This window comes from Lepidochelys kempii, chromosome 1 (genome assembly GCF_965140265.1).
Source record: "Lepidochelys kempii isolate rLepKem1 chromosome 1, rLepKem1.hap2, whole genome shotgun sequence".
NCBI lineage: Eukaryota > Metazoa > Chordata > Testudines > Cheloniidae > Lepidochelys > Lepidochelys kempii.
The window spans coordinates 340,461,020-340,479,220 of NC_133256.1; the positions used below are offsets into that span (position 1 = coordinate 340,461,020).

General features: G+C 48.6%; 1 protein-coding gene across 2 annotated transcripts in view; it reads left to right on the forward strand.

Annotated features, from left to right (window-relative positions):
* The first annotated feature begins 4,141 nt into the window (after positions 1-4,141).
* Positions 4,142-18,201, forward strand: part of ITIH5 (inter-alpha-trypsin inhibitor heavy chain 5) — a 58,959-nt gene continuing 44,899 nt past the window's right edge. The window contains exons 1-5 of one of the 2 annotated variants that reach the window (XM_073328826.1): positions 4,142-4,375; positions 9,493-9,537; positions 13,538-13,701; positions 15,946-16,053; positions 16,708-16,958. In XM_073328826.1, the coding sequence (XP_073184927.1) occupies positions 4,256-4,375; positions 9,493-9,537; positions 13,538-13,701; positions 15,946-16,053; positions 16,708-16,958 (688 nt within the window). In that variant the 5' untranslated portion in view covers positions 4,142-4,255. Of the gene's footprint in view, positions 4,376-6,573; positions 6,745-9,492; positions 9,538-13,537; positions 13,702-15,945; positions 16,054-16,707; positions 16,959-18,201 lie in introns of those variants that run through there. The other variant, XM_073328827.1, reaches the window with a different exon arrangement.

Below are 18,201 nucleotides of genomic sequence, written 5' to 3' on the forward strand. Positions count from 1 at the left end.
TGGATGTTCTATAGATATTCAAATGTCCAATCCCGCTATGAACCTTGCTACTTTCTAGGCCCCAATGATTTCATGTGCCAATGAGTTTCACACTCTAATTATGTGTTGTGTGAAAAAAATATTTCCTTTTCTCAGTTTTGAATTTGAATTCTGGAAATTCCTTGCCATGAAAAAATTGGTGGTTTTGAATTTTGCCCCTATTTGGGACAAATTTTTTTTCAAAAATGAGACGTTTTTCACAGGAGGAGGATTTCCATTTTCCAGCCAGCGCTAATCAGATTTCCCCCATGTATTCTGACCACTATCTATACAAATAAGTACTGTACTTAATATGGCTCCCACCACTGTAGCATCTGGGAACCTCACAATCATGAATGAATTTAAATTGATAACCCACCCCTGTGTTATACTTTATCACTGTCCCCAGCTGACAAATGGAGAATTGCGATACGATGTAGATTAAATTACTCATCCAAAGGGTGTGTCTACCCTGCAAGCCTGGGGTGTGATTGCCCCTCAGATGGATATGCCTGAGTTCACTTTGATCTAGTTAGCTTGCATAATGGAGTAGTGAAACCATAGCAGCCCGGACTATACAAACCCAGCTGGAGCCCTGGAAAATGACTCATGCAGCTAGCTCATGCTGACCCCAGTGCAGGGGTTGCTTCACCATTCCAGTACCTGAGCTAGCTAGATTAAAACCAGTAGGAGTATGTCTACATGAGCTGCACTCACATACTGTGCTGGCAGTGTAGACAAACCCTTAATCACAAAGAGGAAGGCTGTAGTAAAGCAGGGGCTAATCCAGATCGCTGGAGTTCCAGGTAATCACTTAACCACTGCCATTCTTCCTCTCTTTATACGTGTGCATGAATGATATGCTGTCCTTTGTCTGCATATGCAGGTTCTACTAACCGCATTGGAGACTGTTTGGGATTCACAGGCTGCAATGCACTTTGGGGTTCTTGTGCATGAAAAGTGCTGTCTAAATAATCCAAGGCATTACTTACCATAGACTGCCCGCCCCAACATTTATTTAGCCAGCAGAGTGAAAATCAGGGCCCCCCGTTCGGCCTGTGGGTTTGCCTGCCTGTGTAACTGAAGGCGGAGTATGGCTCAGTGTGTGTGTCTGTATGTAAACACAGACAGTTTCATTGAAATAATGCGATCCCTCCTGGATCAGGGAGCGCAGAGGCTTAGTTGTCAGGTCATGCCTTTGCAGAACATTTCTGTTCATACTGGCCACGGACATGCCATGCAATGTAGTGCAGCAAGCCCCCACCCACAGAACTCCTACTGATTTTGCCACGGGTCCTGTAACGGAAGACAGCACCCAACCTGTCTAATGTGAGTAGGTAAGCACGAATAATTGCTTATCTCCACCTTGGATGACATCCCAAGCTGGATGCCAAGCACGTTGGCCCCTAGAAAGAGAACAGCATGTTAGAGGGCGGAGGGAAATGTACTCAGCTATGATCCCCTGCCTCGCGTTCGAACATCAGCCCCACTTTGAGCTTGAACAGCAGATATTGGTGTCATTTAGTGACAGCCTTGGGTGCCTTAGCTGAGGACATGAATACAGACCTAATCACATTAGACATAGCTATATTCTTTCTGGCTTATTGTCTTCAGTCTGTTGGTTACGCTCCCCCAGCCATCCACCCTTTGGCCTGATCCTCTGCTCCTTTACCCAGCTGTAAATCAAGAGTAAATCCAGTGACACACCATTGTGCTTTCTCCCAGGCTGCCTCTCAGGCTTGGGAGGAGCTCTCTGGAAACAAAGTTGGCCACCTTCAAACTTTCCTTTGCTGTGAGGCCTGCAAGTAGCTTGACGGTGGTTATGCATCTGGCGTGCTGAGACCACTTCTGTCATGCTGACAGCACTGTCTCATTGCTTCCCCGTGCTCCCACACCTATTGTCTCTTGTCTTATACTTAAATAGTAACCCTCTTTTTGTTCTGTGTTGTACAGTGCCTAGCCCAGTGGGTCCCGGTCCGTGACAAGGGCTCCAAGGTGCTACCACAAGACAAATACATAAAAATAACAACAAAGTCAAGAAAGACACAGAGGTGTGAAACCAGTGCAGTGGGGCACTATGTGTGCGGGGGGCTAACAGGGCCTGATTTGGATCTCACGCACACTGCTCTTACACCAGTGTACCTCATTTGACTTTTGTGGCGTTACTCCTCATTTACACTGATGTAAGCGAGTTCAGCATCAGGCCTCTCAGGCACAACTTACACCTTCTTTTTTGGCCTTCCCGGTGTGGGAGCTACCCCAGTGTAGACTCAACTAGGGCTGAGTTTAGCCCGGCACTGCAGAGCCTGGTGCAGGGATGGCGGGAGATGGACGGCACCTCCCCAGACTTCGATGCACAATGCACCCACCATTCCTGTCACTGGCAGGGGTCAGAAGGGAGGTCTAGTTGCTGGACCGACTCAGGAGCTGTCGGTTTAATTTGCAGCTCACCCACAGACTCCCTGTAGCTTAATCTACCTTGTGCCTCAGTTCCCTGTCTGTGAAATGAGGATAATACTTTCCTATCTCACAGGGGCGTTGTGAGGATACCGCCCGTAATGGCTGCGAGATGCTCAGGTACTAAGTGACAAGGGCCATGTGTGTACACAGATAAAAAGGTAGGCACAAAGGTCTTGTAGGTTTTTCCTGAAGATGCACCAGCTATTCCACATGCTGCCATATAATGTCTCTGCATCCTGCTCAGGTCCGCTCTGTACTCGGGAGAGTTTTCTTAGGTCACTTGAGTGATTGTGATCTGATTTTATGGAGGTGTTGAGTGATGGCAGTTCCCATAGATGTCCACGGCAGTTTTCCTGGATGCACAGAAAATCCTATATATAGCGCAGGTCAATCAATCCCTCTCATCTTGTGGATGCAACAGGGCGCTGTTACACTGCAGTTATGTGCTGACTGAAACCACTCGAGGGCAGTCCCTTAGCAGGAAGGATGGCCTTGTCATTAAAGCACTGGAGTAGGCCTCTGAATAGCTGGGTTTAATTCCCACCGGTGCCACGAGCTTCCTATGTGACCTTGGGCAAGCCACTTAATCTCTCTGCCTCCATTCCCCATCTATAAAATGGGGACAGTAACGCTTCCTTTCTCCCACTGCTTGTCTATTTTGGTTGTAAGATCTTTGGGGCATGCGCTGTCTCTTACTATGTGTATATACGTGTCCAGCTCTCAGCGCAGCAGGGGCCTACATCGCATCTGGGATCTGTAAGTGCTACTGGAATATAAATAAATCTTCCCCCAAGGTGATAACTCCTGGGCTAAATAAACTCTAGGGCTGAAGGTTTGAAAATCTGGTGGAAGGGAATAATGCCCCGTCCTAGCCAGCTGGCACCCCTGACTGAGCACAGAATGTTTCAGACAGCGGAGAGGTGTGTCTGCTCACAGCCCTTGCTCCCGCAGGGCTCGGGCTCTGCTGAGGCTGAGATCAACTGGGGTTTTAAAGCAACATGATTTTGGACAGGATGGGACGGGGAGGGGCTGTTTGCCACTGGCACAGGAGAAGAGTCGGGAGGTTGGAAGATGGAAGGGGGAGCAGGGCTCTTGTCACTGGGGAAGATTCAGAATAGCTGGCAGGGGACAGCAGGGCTCTTGTTGTTGGCCAGGGCTCGGGGAGAGGAGTCTAGAATTTCTCAGTGCAGGTGCTGACAGGGAATGAGGCGGTTCCAGGGGCTCGATGCATGTTCTGCGGACCAGGGCAGATTCTGGCCAGAGCCCAGTGCAGAGCCACTGGAAGGCCTCCTGTGGCAGATGTCCAGCAGCCCTGGGAGGTGATGGGAGAACAGTAGCTCCTACATACCTATCATGTTCCCTGGGGGGGGGACTGGAGTAACTGGAGTAGGGTGAGGTGCAGCACTTCTGACTGCTCAGACCATCTCCTGGGTGGCAGTGTTGGAGAAGAGCCTGGAGCTACCAGGGTATGACCTGGGCTGGGGATTGGGGAACTCACCAGTGTGTGGCATACGGAGTCAGACCCAGGGCTTCAGGCACTTCTTTTACTCTTTGGTAAAGCGATAGCAAGGAATTCCCAGCCCTGGCTGCGAGCCTGGAAAAGGGGCTGGTCCAGAGATGGGGAGGAGGAGGGGAGGCAGAGGAGAGAGACTCCCGTCAGCTTCTCCTGCAGACTCTTCATCCCAGCCTGCTGCAAGAAGCAGCCCCAACACTGAGAGGGCTTTTCTTCCATCTGGGGTCGGGGGGGGGGGGGGATCCCCTGGCTGCCCCTTTAACCATGATTTTTCTGCTGTGGCTCTGCTGGGGAGTCTCACTCACCTCTGGGCAGCAGGACTCGGAGCTCCTAGCTAGGTATCTGGAAGAGAGGTTGATGGTGGATTCTAACTTTCCCAACCATGTAAGTTTTAAAGCGATGATTATTTTGTAACATCCAGGGTTGTGTATCTGAGTCATACCAAATGAGTTGCCTGAAGGTTTAATTTAAAGAAATCCTCCTAGGAGTCCTGTGTATCTGTGTTCACCAAGGGCAATCAGGTGAGAGCAGCTTCCAGCACCTTTGCCAGAAGACCCAGGTTACAAGGCAGATGCTGACTATAAGAAAGATTTTCCTAACTTCTCTCCCATTTGTTATAACAAACAAAGAAAGGTATGTGATTTCTGTGTTGAAATTCTGTTTCCCTCGGAATTCCCTGGGTGTTTTCTAACCTTCCTGCCCTCCTGTCTCTAATTTGTCCTGCCTGTTTTGTTATTGATCTAAAGATGGATTGACAGAACTGTGTGGCTGGGATCTGGTTCTCTTGTTCACACTCAGGAGCATCATATAGTTCCACAGGCAAATAATTGTGTGGTAGATTAACCCAGCTATGTTCATTAATGTTCCCATCCCCAGATTAACTGTGGTTTATATTACTGCCATATGTGTATATGGCACTGTGTAAAACCATAAGAAATGGAGAGTAAGACACCACTAGTAACAAATATTTATGCAGTTTCCCCTTCCTTTTATGTTAGAGTTGATGTCGTTAGTTCACGCAAAACTACAGGGTGTGTGTTTGTGTCTTAGCTCCCAATTGCCTTAAATCCCCAATGCAAGTCACCTTTACCGCTTCTCATTACCTCAAACACTTGTCTCCTAAAGCCTCAGGCGTATTCCTTGTGAGACTGGAGCATGTCGCACACACATATATTGGACCTATCTCACCCCACGGTCAGATCTCCAAGGTAGTGAGCTCTGGCGAAGGTTAGTTACTGGCTTGGAGAATTTACGGGGGAAGTCGGTGCTGGGGGAAGTTCATTACTGACACTGAGCCAGTAATGAACATGGTGGTAGAGGGCACTGTGCTGCTGGTGTATCATCTGCCCCTGGATGAAGGAGATAAAGCTGAGGTTCTGGCCGGCTGTGCTAATTAAAGATCCGACGGCACAGTTTGCAAGAATAAGGGAGTTAACCCCAGTGTCCTGGCCAAATTCCAAGTTGAGTAATTCTGACAGTCTGAACGTTGGATGCAGCTTTTTTTCCCGGAAACTCTTGTGCAGCGTTGCTGCTTGCCGCGGAGTCGTTGCTTTTCTGACCCATGCTAGACGAAGGGATCCCCATGCACTGTTAGTATTTCAGCTGATAAAGTGCTTTATAACCCTTTGTGATGAAAGAGGCAATATAGGGGCGAGAAAGGATTATGCCACTGGGTTATGGGGTGGCCTATAGTTACTTTTCTTTTTGTGGGGGAAATTTTTCCATGACTTGTGAGGGACAGTTGCAGGTGGGAGGAAGGATGGTCCAGGGTTAGGTTCCCTGGCTTTAATCCCTTGTTCCCTTACAGACTTCCAGTGTGGCCCTGGGCAAGTCACTTAGCCTCTGTAAAATGGGAATAATAGCACTTCCCTACCTCACAGGGGTGTAGTGAGGATCAATACATTAAAGGCTGTGAGGTACTACTGTAATGGCGGGCCAGAAAAGTACCATGGCCGCATAGAGAAACTTACCTCTGAAAAGTCCCATTAGCAACTGTGATTTGTTTGTGAAATGCCCCAAAGGAGAGATGAGAAGCCATGCAAAAGTCTAGAGTGGTGGGTCAGGCTGAATATTGTATCGTGCTTCTATTTAGTGAATGACGATGCAAACCACTGAAAACACTGAGTAGGGGAAAGCTGCATTCCCTGCTAGGGAGTTACTGAACTTTGAAGCCAGTTTAAGGGGGTGGGGGTAGATGTTCCCCTGGGTCCACTTTTCTTCCCTTTGCCCTCCTGCAGCCACCTCCCCCACCCCCTCCAGCAATTAATCCCTAAAGTCCTAATCTGGCAAACTCTTAAAACACGTGCTGAACTGTGCACTCGTGAGTGGCCCATCAGGGTCACTCTCCTGGGGATAGTTAAGCACATGCACAGATCTTGGCAAGTTCACGGCCTTCCTAACTAATGTGGATTTTATCCACAGATCCAGATCGGAAGATGAATTTTAAAAATTCCTATGTCTCTGAAGTGAAGCAAACAGGGACATAGTCCGGGTGGGTAAAGTTAATCATTTCCCAGCTTCAGGGCTATTTTCAGTCCTGGGGAGAAATAGACTTTTGTGACCATTTGGAATAATGTCACTTAAGAAAAGGGTAATCAAATCTCATGTTTCAGAGAGTAAACTAATGACTGCAGGAGCGTTGGGGGCTGGAGGATATCCCAGCCCTCATTTCTCGCACAACATGCTCTGTGACCCTCCTTCTGTGAAGGGACCACTGCTTAAAGGCAGAACACCGGAGCAGCTGGTCTGATCTGGTAGGACAAATCTGACAATTTTGACATCCCTGGATTGATTTCTGTCACGAGAAAGGTTTTTGTCTGGTTCAAAACTACCTCTTGTTCCCCAGCACATGAAGAGGAAGTGAAAGAAATAGCGGGCATGACCATGACATAAACACAGGATGCTCTAAGAAAGGAGGAAGGGACTCTATAGTTACTACAGTAGATCAAAGAGGCAGGCTGGCTTCTAACTATTCAGCTGCTTTCCCGGTTATGTTGTCTCTGTTATTCTGGGTAGTTCTGATTTACTTTCACAGCAGATAAATAGGGACAAAGTCACCCAAGTGCTGCATGACTTAGATTTTTCTGACTTGAGGCAGGATGTTTTGGCTGCATAGGTGGCATGTAATGGAGGCTGGGGGAGGCTAAGCCTCCCCAAACATTGTGCCACTGTGGCAGGGATGAGGGGAGGCAGTGGCAGATTACTGTACGGGCCCATGGGGCCTGTGCCCAGGGGCCCTGGCCAATTTGGGGCCCCTGGAAAAATCTCTCCCCTGCCACGGCCTCAGAAAGGAGCTAGCGGGGATGTGGCCTTGGAGGGAAGAGGCGGAGTGGGGACAGAACAGGGGTGGGGCCATGGGTGGAATGGGGCGGGGCTGTGGGTGGAAGGGGAGGAATGGGGTGGGGCCATAGGTGGGGTGGTGGCCATGGGGTGGTGCCATGGTCCCGCTGGGGCTGAGAGCTGGACCCTGGCTGGGGCTGAACTCTCAGCCCGCCTCCGTGGGCCTGACTGAGCTCTCAGCACCCCACTCCCTGCCCCAGCCAGGGCCATGGGGGCGGGGCTGAGAGCAGCGAGTGGGGTGTGGCCTCGGCCGGAAGAGGTGGGGCAGAGAGCTAGCCTTCCCAAGAAGAAGCTTCACTTGCTGCCCATGATTGGCTGTGTGTTATTAGCCTGCTGCACTGGGCGGAATTTCGCCCCCAAACAGCATCTCGCCACTTCCATAAAATCACAGGAATTTTGGCTGAGACTGAATTCCTCTCTGTACCTACAGAATAGGTTCAGCCTGCCAAGCAGCAATGTGTGCTTCTCCTGCTGATGTCACTCATCTCTGATCTGGAGGGGCTATCTCTTGATAGATCTCTTAGTGATAGTTTAGTCTCCCCAGCCCATTCAGTGCTTGGCCCTTCTACTAAGATTGCCGGCAAGGCTATCAGTTCGTATCTATTGCCTCAGTGATGATTTTTCTGGTATGGGACAACTGTTCACTGGGTGCTGGAATAATACCACTAGACTCATTCCAAGTGTGCATCTCAAAGGTTATTAGATGATAGCAGCTTTGGGCCACTACTAGGATGTGTTGGATTTGAACCAACTCTTCAGAGATAGAAGATTTTATCTGACTATCGATAGGAACATAAGGATTGCTCTGCTGTATGAGAACAATGGTCCATCTAGTCCAATATCCTGTTTTTGAATGTGATTAGTACCAGATACCTCAGAGGTAAGGGCTAGAAATCCCGCAGTAGGAAGTTATGGGATAACTTGCATACATGGAAAGTTTCTTCCTGACCCACATCAGATAGAGGTGGTCTTATGCCCTGAAGCATGAGGGTTTATATCCCTTCCAAAACTTTCTTTTTGACTTAAGTCTCCTGAGTGCCCCGCTTTCCCGTATACTACCATTTAGCAAGATGTTGGTCAAAGCAATGGATGAGAAAAGAGTAAAAGGTCTAACACTGGAGACTGTTTCACTTCTCCTCTGTGCTCTTTTTAGCTTTCCAACAGTTGATGTAAACAGAAGTAAATTTTTTCTCTTTGGCAAGAAAATCTGTTATGTTAGTGTCAAATATCAAGGATAAAAAGTGTCATTGCTCTCCTTTCTGTCTGGAGTTTCACCAGCATTTTAATAAACAGAGTGATTTCTTTGCATTAAGGCTATCCTGGTACTAAGTGATTTTGGGACTGGCTTTGAAGACATCGAGACACCACATCTGCACTGCTATCCTTAAACCAATGGAGAGGGACTGCCACTTTGCTAGTGAAGGGTGTATTTTTATGGATTTTTTTCTCCCCTGTAGATTCTAATTTGGGACTTACACAGCATACAGCCGAGCCAGCGAAGCTGTTGCAGCTGGTGGAGACTGATACAATGGATGTGATTGTGTTGGAGCTGCGGCTGGCACTTTGTTTCACAATCAGCCTGATGGCTGGTTTTAAAAAGCCTTGCTCCATCGCTTACTAGGCAACGATAGCTTCCCAGTGACAGGTGTTAATGTTGATAAAACTTAGCCAGAGAGCGGGTTTTCAGGTGATGTAAATCAACATAGCTCCATTCAAACTGATGGTGCTATGCCAGCTGAGAACCTAACACTCTATGTGGCTTTAGGCTAGTCAAATAACTGCTCCGTGCCTCAGTTTCCCCAGCTATGATCTGGGTACAATAATAAGCACATAATTACCCATGGCCCTTGTGTTTCAGTACACAGTCCCTCCACCCCCGCACCCTCCGCATGTAACATGCTGCTTTGAAAAGCACTCGGCGACACCTTGCCTGGGAAAACCAAATTCCATTCCACAGCTTTGATCTGTGGGTCTGTTGTAATTTTTTTTTTAAGTTTAATCTTAACAAAAGGGTCGCTTAACCCCGGCTGCGTGAAAACAATTGCACTAACCAATGTCTGGATCAACTCCACTGCATTTTTTTTAAACAACTGACAAATCTTCCTTTCGTGAACTTGAAAGGGGCAAGGCACGAGTTACAATATTTACTTAACCCTTTGCAGGTGGCGCGCAGAGTCCCAAGACAGAGTCGATTTCTGCAGAGGCTGGTATGTATCCTGTAAATTCCTGTCATTTATCCACACAGCAGGTATCACATGAGTAGTGGCAATTGAAGCATGTCCCAACACTGCCCCTCAATCTTCTTCTGCCTGTATCTGTAGAAACAAGGATGAACATTGCTTAGTCTGAGTCCAGCTGGGATCCAGCCTCTCTGCTGTGCCATCCAGCCAGATAGTCAATCATTGGTAAATATGGTGGTGGTGGCGGCGATGTGGCCACTTATCCACTGAGCCTGGGAGTAACACGTCTCACATACTGTAGGCTAGCCATCAGACAGCAACAGCTGTCAATCACTATGATCCTCAGCCAGGTTTGAACCAGCAGCATAGAGGGGAATGGGTCTGTATCCCTGGAATGACCCAGTCTTGTTTCTTACTTTTAATAAGAATTAGACACTAGGTCAAGTTGTTTTGATCCAAGCAACCACCGCCAGTGAAAACGCAGGCGTATATTTACGGCTCTCTTCATACTTCCCAGCACTTGAGGTAAGCAGGAATAAAATCCTCTGTTTGGCAAGTTTCAGAGGGGCAGCCGTGTTAGTCTGTATCAGCAGAAAGAACGAGGAGTACTTGTGGCACCTTAGAGACGAACAAATTTATTTGAGCATAAGCTTTCGTGGGCTACAGCCCACTTCATCAGATGCATGTATTTTCCACTGCATGCATCTGATGAAGTGGGCTTTAGCCCACGAAGCTTATGTCCAAATAAATTTGTTAGTCTCTAAGGTGCCACAAGTACTCCTCGTTCTTTCTGTTTGGCAAGAAAATCTTTTCTCTCATGACAGAGAAACGCCTTGAAAAAACAGCGCCTCACCCTGCGAAATAGCAGCACTCTCATCCGCTCCCTCTGAGTGCACCCGTGTTTGTTTTTGAAAAGGAATGGTTTCCTGAATGTCTCTCCTCATCTTCCTAAGGGGCTTTAATAACAAGGAGTGTAGAAAACAAAACAGGGAGTGCACATGGACACAGCTATAGGTCAGAATTTCATGCAGTAAGAAGTTGTGCAAGAACTCTAGGGAATACAGAAGATTTTCAGACAGGAACTTGGGCTGAACGCCAGCCCAGAGCCTAGCCACCTGGTTTGAAACTACCTCAGCACCTCTCCGCTACTGTTCACACAAAGAGCAACATGCTGCTTGCAGGTCTGGGTGGATGAGTCAGCAGTTTCTCCTCTCCAGCTGGAGGGAGAGAGCTGTGTGTCTGTGTCTGTCTCTCCGACCGTCTGTTCAGCAGGATAGGGGTTGCCGATTTTGGTTACACGTATTCCTGGAGGTTTCATGCCTTGACATAATCTTTAATTAAAGATTAATCTTTAATTCCTGGAGACGCCAGGACAATCCTGGAGGGTTGGCAACCCTACAGCAGGGACCTCTACCATCCAAAGGGGGAAAACCTTGAATGCAGGTTTCCCTTTGTGGTTGACCTGAGACCTGCAGCTGTTCCAAGTTATAAGCGGTAGCCCCCCTGCCCTCAATAGCGTTCGAAGGCATTTGAGGCTTCAGATGAATCCAGGTGAAACTCAGTGGTTTTGTCTCAGTTTTGCTGCTGCGTTTGGGGAAGGTTTTGAAGCTGACCTTCAAAGAGAAAGTCAGGACGGCAGTGCGAGCCCAGGAGGTTCGAAACTAAAGAAGATGTTGCACCTTGTGTGGCTCTAAATTATAACAGTTCCCCCCTCTACTCTTTACTTCCGCTTCTGATTGGCCATCCGATTCCTTATTGGAGTCACTTGCCACCCCAATAATAGCCAGTTAAATATTCAGAACATCATGGGTGGCGCGTGACTCCCGCATTTGGGGAGGCTCGGCCTAAGCGTTGTGGCCCCACCCCCGCTCTGCCCTGAGGCCCGCCCCCTGCTCTGCCCTCATTTGGCCTCCTCCCCCACAGGCCCCGCCCACACTCCCGCCCCACTCTGCCCCGGCCCCAGCCCCCACTCGGCCCCCTCCCGCGAGGGCCCCCCCACCTGCTGCTCGTGCCTCTCTGCTCCCTCCCCCAAAGGGGTCCCCCTGCTGGCTACGCATGCCTCTCTGCCCCCTCCCTCTAGGGGCCCCCTGCCGCGCATGACTCTCTACCTCTCAGGAGGTGAAGAGGTGCGAGCAGCGGGCGGGGGAAGAGGGGGTCACATGGGAAATAGTGGACAAGCACGAGAGCCGGGTGGGGGGGCGTCACTGGGGAGAAGCATGAGAGGTGGGTGGCGGGGGTCCACAGGGGAAGAAGCAAAGCATGGCAGAGTGAGGGCAGGGCCATGGGAGAAGCATGGGAGCAGGGCTCCGGGGCGTGGTGTATGCGGGGCTACGGCCTGGACGCCATTTTGGAGGCAGCACTCCAGGGGAGGCTGAGCCTCCCCTGGCCTATTATACCCGCCGCCCATGCAGAACATCGAATGAAAGGACCCACAGAGAACTAGTTGAATTTAGAAATGGGCCTGAACCAAAACTCCAGATCAGAATTTCCCTCACCTGGCACTTTAGGGGAATGAGATTCTAAGGCCCCGTCTATATTAGGCAAATTCACATTGATGTAACTACTTCCATGCATTTACACCAGTGCAACACTTAATGCAGATGCCCTGAGCCACTGCTAAGCAAGGGGTTACATGGATGCAGAGTAAATCAGAACTTTGCCAGACCTGGATTCTTGCAGGTGCTCCCTTCCTTTATAATGATCAAGTCTGGAGTGTTCCAAAGTCAGCCCAAAATGGAGTGCCTGTTTCTGACACCTGCACTTCCCCCCTTCTCATATGGAGCAGTCTTTTGCTCTGAGAATAGGCCTTTTCATTTCAATGAGACCATGATCACAGAAAGGTATTGCTCATCGGAAGAATGGCAGAAAAGGGACCTACATTTGCTAGTCCACTCAGGTGCATCTGTGGGTTTATTTATGTGATAGCGTTATCTCTTTGGCAGCCTTCCAATGTTGAAGGATCAGCCTTTTACTGATCAAGCCAACATGATGCAGAAATTTTTCTCGTTCGTTACTTAGAGTAGTTACATTAAGCTTAAGTCTTCCAAATATAAAACGTCTTGGATTTATGGGGATACTGCTGTCCAAGTGCGTATTAGCCCTGAGAAGCACTTCGTCCGAGGACTTGCGCATAAAAGTACATTCCCAAGATGCATAATTTGGCAATCAGCTCTCGACTGCTCCAATTCCTGTTTCATCCAAGCTGGATGGGGTCCAGAGTGTTCTAAAAAGGACATTTTGCTAGATGAGCCTCAGCCGTGTGCATGTTTTCTATTAAGGCTGTTCCATCTATCATTTGAGAGCTATAGAGCAAATCCCCGACTCAAGTAAATCTGCCTAACTCCACTGAATTCAGTTTAGCTACGCTTGGTTCACACCTGCTGAGGATCTGGCCGTATACATTTTAAGACTTGGTTGCATGCATCCTTACTTGGCTCCAGTGAGAATTTGGCAGCATAGTGTAATGGCTACTGAGGAGGCCTTACATAAAATTTCCACAAGCTAACAAGGAGATTTGTCTAGGACTGCGGTTCTCAATCTTTCCCAGCCCATGACCCCATGTCCCGCCTGGACAAAGTTTTGGGAATCTCCTCCTATCTGGCCGTAAAGAAAGAGAAGGTGGTTATAATCCTCAGAAACCCATTCCTGACCCCCATGTTGAGAACCCATGATCTAGGATGTGTCCAGATTTCCGAAGTACTTTTCATAGCATATGTCTCGGCTCGCTCTGTGTAGAGGCCTCACGCTGGCACTGGGCAGAATGAATGTGGATTGTGCCCTTGACAGGGCATAGGGAGGTACTGTGCCCTTTGTGTAACCTTTCCCCACTGATCCAAAGCCTTGATGAAAAACCCCACCATGCCTAGTGTTCACAAAGGGGCTCTAACACTCTTCATCTTACAAACTTTTATGAGGCTGTTTGTTTTCACCTCATATTAAATCCTTGTGTGCCGCAAAGAAATGCCACAGGGGTGGGTTGTTTGGCTTTTAAAATAGACGGTAATGAGAAACTGTTCAATTCCTACAGGAGACCAGGCCGCGGATGGCTGAATTCACAGTCAAATCCACAATCATTTCCCGCTATGCCTTCACCACCGTTTCGTGCACCATGGTGAACAGCGGGTCTGAGGCCAAGGAAGGCACCTTTGAGATGCAGATCCCAGCTGCAGCCTTTATCTCCAACTTCACCATGTACGTGGTGCTTTTGTTTCTCCATGAGTTTCCGCCCCTTCTTGTCTTGCTGCGGGATGAGAGGGTGTGTGGTGACTTTTGCTCCCCCTCCTCTGGCCCTGCTAGGCACAGGCTGGGCCATGAGTCCAACAGCATTGGAGGGATGCCGATACCCCAGAAGAGCAGGGCCCCACTAATGTATTTGATTCCCTCATACTGAAGGCCTGCTGGTAGGTCTGACAAGCATCCCCGAATTAGAACCTCACCTCTGGAGCCTGCCAGAGTGACTGGAAATCTCAGGAGAACAGGCTTTCTTGGAGAGTTTAACAGGGTGGTTTGCCCCATGGCTGGAGAGCTTGTGGCTAAGCCAGCCCTAGAGACAGGATGAGCCACACTTGTCAGGTGCTCCCAGGATTAAAAAAAAAAAAAAAAAGAGCGGGAAGTTGCAGTAAAGGGAGGAAGCCCAGGAAAGTGTTCTGGGGTTTGTAGGTACTGCCCGCTGCAAGAAGGCTTCTGCAGTGTTCGGAGTCAGCAGGGGAAAAAAGAAAGCTGAAGAAGCAGGAGAGAGTGGGAGAAAGCCGTCCAGGCAGGGGGGCCTGGGCCAGACCCTGTCTAAGTAGGGCAGTGGCTGTAAAGGCCAGCAGGGATGAAGACTGTGTAAATTTGAGTTTTGTGTTATTTTGGGTTGATCAAGACACGGAACTGCTTGGGGCCTAGAGCGCCTGTTTTGTATCAGAGAGCTAACTACATGGGACCCCTTGTGGGGATTGTTTGAATCACTTTTGAAATGTGAGTTCTTAAAGAGCCTTGAAGAGGGGGACCAGGCAGGGTGCCACAGAATGACCTTTGCCTAATGGGGCACTTCGGAGGCTGCCTGTGTTACTGGGAGACTTCAGGTACTTCCAGGTGGGCTGCATGAGAAAAGGCCTGTTCCACTGCTGGATTACCACCCATGGGGTATTCTAAGGAATATTTATTCACTGGTATCCAATGTCCTAAGACCCATTCCTAGTAAGAAGCATTTAATTAGCTTGAAGCATTTAATTTAATTTAATAAAAGCATTAATTAACTTGAAGCCTTTAAATCATGATTTGAGGACTTCAGTAGCTCAGCTAGAGGTAGGGGTCTATTACAGGAGTGGGTGGGTGAGGTTCTGTGGCCAGCCATGTGCAGGAGGTCAGACCAGATGATCATGATGGTCCCTTCTGATCTTAGTCGTATAAGTCTATGAGATGAAAGTCTGTTTGCAAGCGATAGCAACACAGAGATTGATATACACTGATACAAAGGTAGGATTTGTTGTCACGAATAAAATGCTGGAGGTGGGTATCCCTTGTAAATAGCTTTGTCCCCTGCTTTCCCTGCTGTTGTTCTTTATTCACTTGGAATTACATGTTGAGCTGCAGAAGAGGGATGGTAACTGACGTTTGGGGACTGCCCAGATGAGTTAGGGGTTCTATCATTGCCTGCTTGGTAACTGCGGGTGCCATAGTGATATGCTGCTACAGCCTACAAGCATAAAGGTCTCAACCCTGGGTTCCACCACCTTAGTTACTCCTTGCAGGGTGATTTCAGCTACCCCTTTTGGTCTTGAGTCCCCCGCACAAATCCATCTCCCTGTGAGCTTAACTACCAGGCACTCGGACTTTTCCTATCTGGTTCGTCATCCCCAAAGGAATGAAATCTGCTCCCAGTTATCACTACACTGTGGCACACATACTCCATGCAGTTTGCACAACAGAGACCTGCTGGGGATAAAAATAAACAAAAAGTTTTATTTCATAGAAAAATCATAGCGGTGAAGAGGAAGCAGTAAGGCCTGGTCTACACAACAGAGTTAGGTCGACATAAGGCAGCTTACATTGACCTAACTGTGTAAGCGTCTACACTACAATGTCCTCCCACCGATTTAACTTGCCTGCTACGCCCACCTAATAACTCCACCTCCGCGAGAGGCATAGTGCTTAGATCGATATAGTTAGGTCAATGCAGTGTCCATGCAGACACTGTGTCGCTTACATCTTCTGTTGCTGCCTTTGACAGCTGGAGTCCCGCTGCCCCGGGCTGACAGCTGCTGGGTGGGATTCTCTGATGCCATACCTGGTTGGCTTTAGTGGAGTTATGCCCACAGAGCAGCTGGCCCTTTAGCCTATGCCCAGTACAAAAACATGCCCAAGCATTGTCACTGCACTAGGATGAGCCCCACGTCTGGATTTGTCTCCATGGCGGTAGATCTATAAGGCTGACATCTCTTAACCCTACAGGATCATTGGAGACAGGATTTACCATGGGGAAGTCACTGCGAAAGAAAAGAAAACCAGAAATGAGGACAAAGAGAGGAATAATAAACATTCTAGTCCCACAGATGGTGGGTGAGTATTGTTTCCCCTGGCTGCCATTTTGGGCAGAGTTCTGATGTTTCTTCTTTATACCATGGCTGCCATTTTGGGCAGAGTTCTGATGTTTCTTCTTTATACCATTAAAAGGTATTTCCTTTCTTTCTACTGTGTGGCCTATTTATTTCCCTGTGTTAGGGCCTGTGATATATCTAGTCTAATACAGCCCCCGCTACCATTGGAGGTGAACATCTCACAGCACCCTTTGGAGGCAAGACGGTGCTGTTATTCCCATTTTACAGATGAGGCACAGAGAGGCTAAGTGACTTGCCAAAGGTCACATAGGAAGTCTGTGGCAGAGCAGGGAATTGACATTGGGTCTCCTGAGTCCTAGCCTAGTTTCCTAACCACTGGACCACCCTTATTCTCCCTCTCTCTGCTCTGAACTTCATTCCTTTTTTAATCATCTGTCATACTCCTAGCTAAGCTTACTAATAAGAGCCTTTTAAAATCTCTCCTCCTGCTGTTTACTTACCTCTGAGTATTTCTGTTGTCCATCTTTGCATCTTCATTTAATGGGGAACACTAGCTGCTGACACAAGGGACACACCCTCAGGAAACCATTAACTTCAGGGTGTGGCTCATGATGTAAAAACAGCTTGTGAAGGTCTCTTTGAATTTCCCTTGCAGGGAGACCAGAGCTGAGACTTTCAAAGCCTCTGGCACTATTCCACGCAAGACCCACGCCATCTTCATGCTGCATTATGAAGAGCTCTTGCAAAGGCACCTGGGAAAGTATGAGTACACCGTCAGCGTCCGGCCCCAGCAGCTCGTGGGCAGGTTACGCGTGGAGGTGAACATCCTAGAGAACTCGGGCTTCAGTTCTCTGGAGGTGCTGCCACTCCAAAACAGCAAGCAGAGAGGCATCAAGAAAGTCATAGGTGAATAGAGTGTGTGGCCTACAGTGGTGATTGCGTCGCTTCTTGTGAACTGGCCTGGGCCCGGTTAGTACATGCGTAACGCCGACAGACCCTGGTCGTCGGCAGCCGGGCTCGAACCTGGGACCTAATGTGTGAGCCTCTATTGTCTGAGCTAAAAGATACCTTTCTCTTAGCCAAGTGTGTAGGAGGCTCATCAAGCTTTAGCTGGTCTAGTCACCACTAGAGGGAGACAGAGTGCCACCCCAAGCAGGCATGGGTTACACACGGTTGGGATGGAAGATCTCCAGGGAAATCCCAGACTGATGGTGCTGACTGTTAGAATCATAGAATCATAGAATATCAGGGTTGGAAGGGACCTCAGGAGGTCATCTAGTCCAACCCGCTGCTCAAAGCAGGACCAATCCCCAATTAAATCATCCCAGCCAGGGCTTTGTCAAGCCTGACCATAAAAATATCTAAGGAAGGAGATTCCACCACCTCCCTAGGTAACGCTTTCCAGTGTTTCACCACCCTCCTAGTGAAAAAGTTTTTCCTAATATCCAACCTAAATCTCCCCCACTGCAACTTGCAACACTGAAACTTGTTCAATAGATGACACTCTTCCCTCAGAAGTGGCCATAAATCAGTGCCCCCAGGTTGCATTAGGTGGTACTGAGCTGCAGAGGGAGCCACCTTTTTTGGTGGAGTCATAAAACTGAGGCCTGGACCTTACACAACCATGAAAGACCATAGGGAATGTCTCACAAGGTAGGGAGCGGTCTGAACCCGGGTGGCCTGGCCATATGCCAGCGTGCTTCATATTTCAGTGCCACTTCATTTAGAAACATTATTCCTTACTTCTCCGCTGAGCCACCGTGGTGCAGCGTGGTTGGCACATTCCATCCCAGAGGTGGCTGCAGTTCAGTGCTAGGTAGCTGCTTTCTGCAATTCGACTCTCTAACTATTTGGCAGCCTCCAGCCCTGCTAGGGCAGGGACGCAGTATAATAACAATGACCATTAAAGATTTTCAGGAGCTATAATGGTGGGAATTCTATTCAGTCTGCCTTCAGAGGTCCCTGGCTTTTGTGGCTTTAAGCCAGCATATGCGTACGTGCATGTCTAAACAGAGAAAGAAAACTTTGAATCCTATTAGGGCCTGATCTCCCTATTAGGGAAATTAGGGCCTGATCCAAAGCCCACTAAAGCCAATGGGAGTCTTTCAAATGACTTGGATGGGCTTTGAATCGGGCTTTGAATCAGATG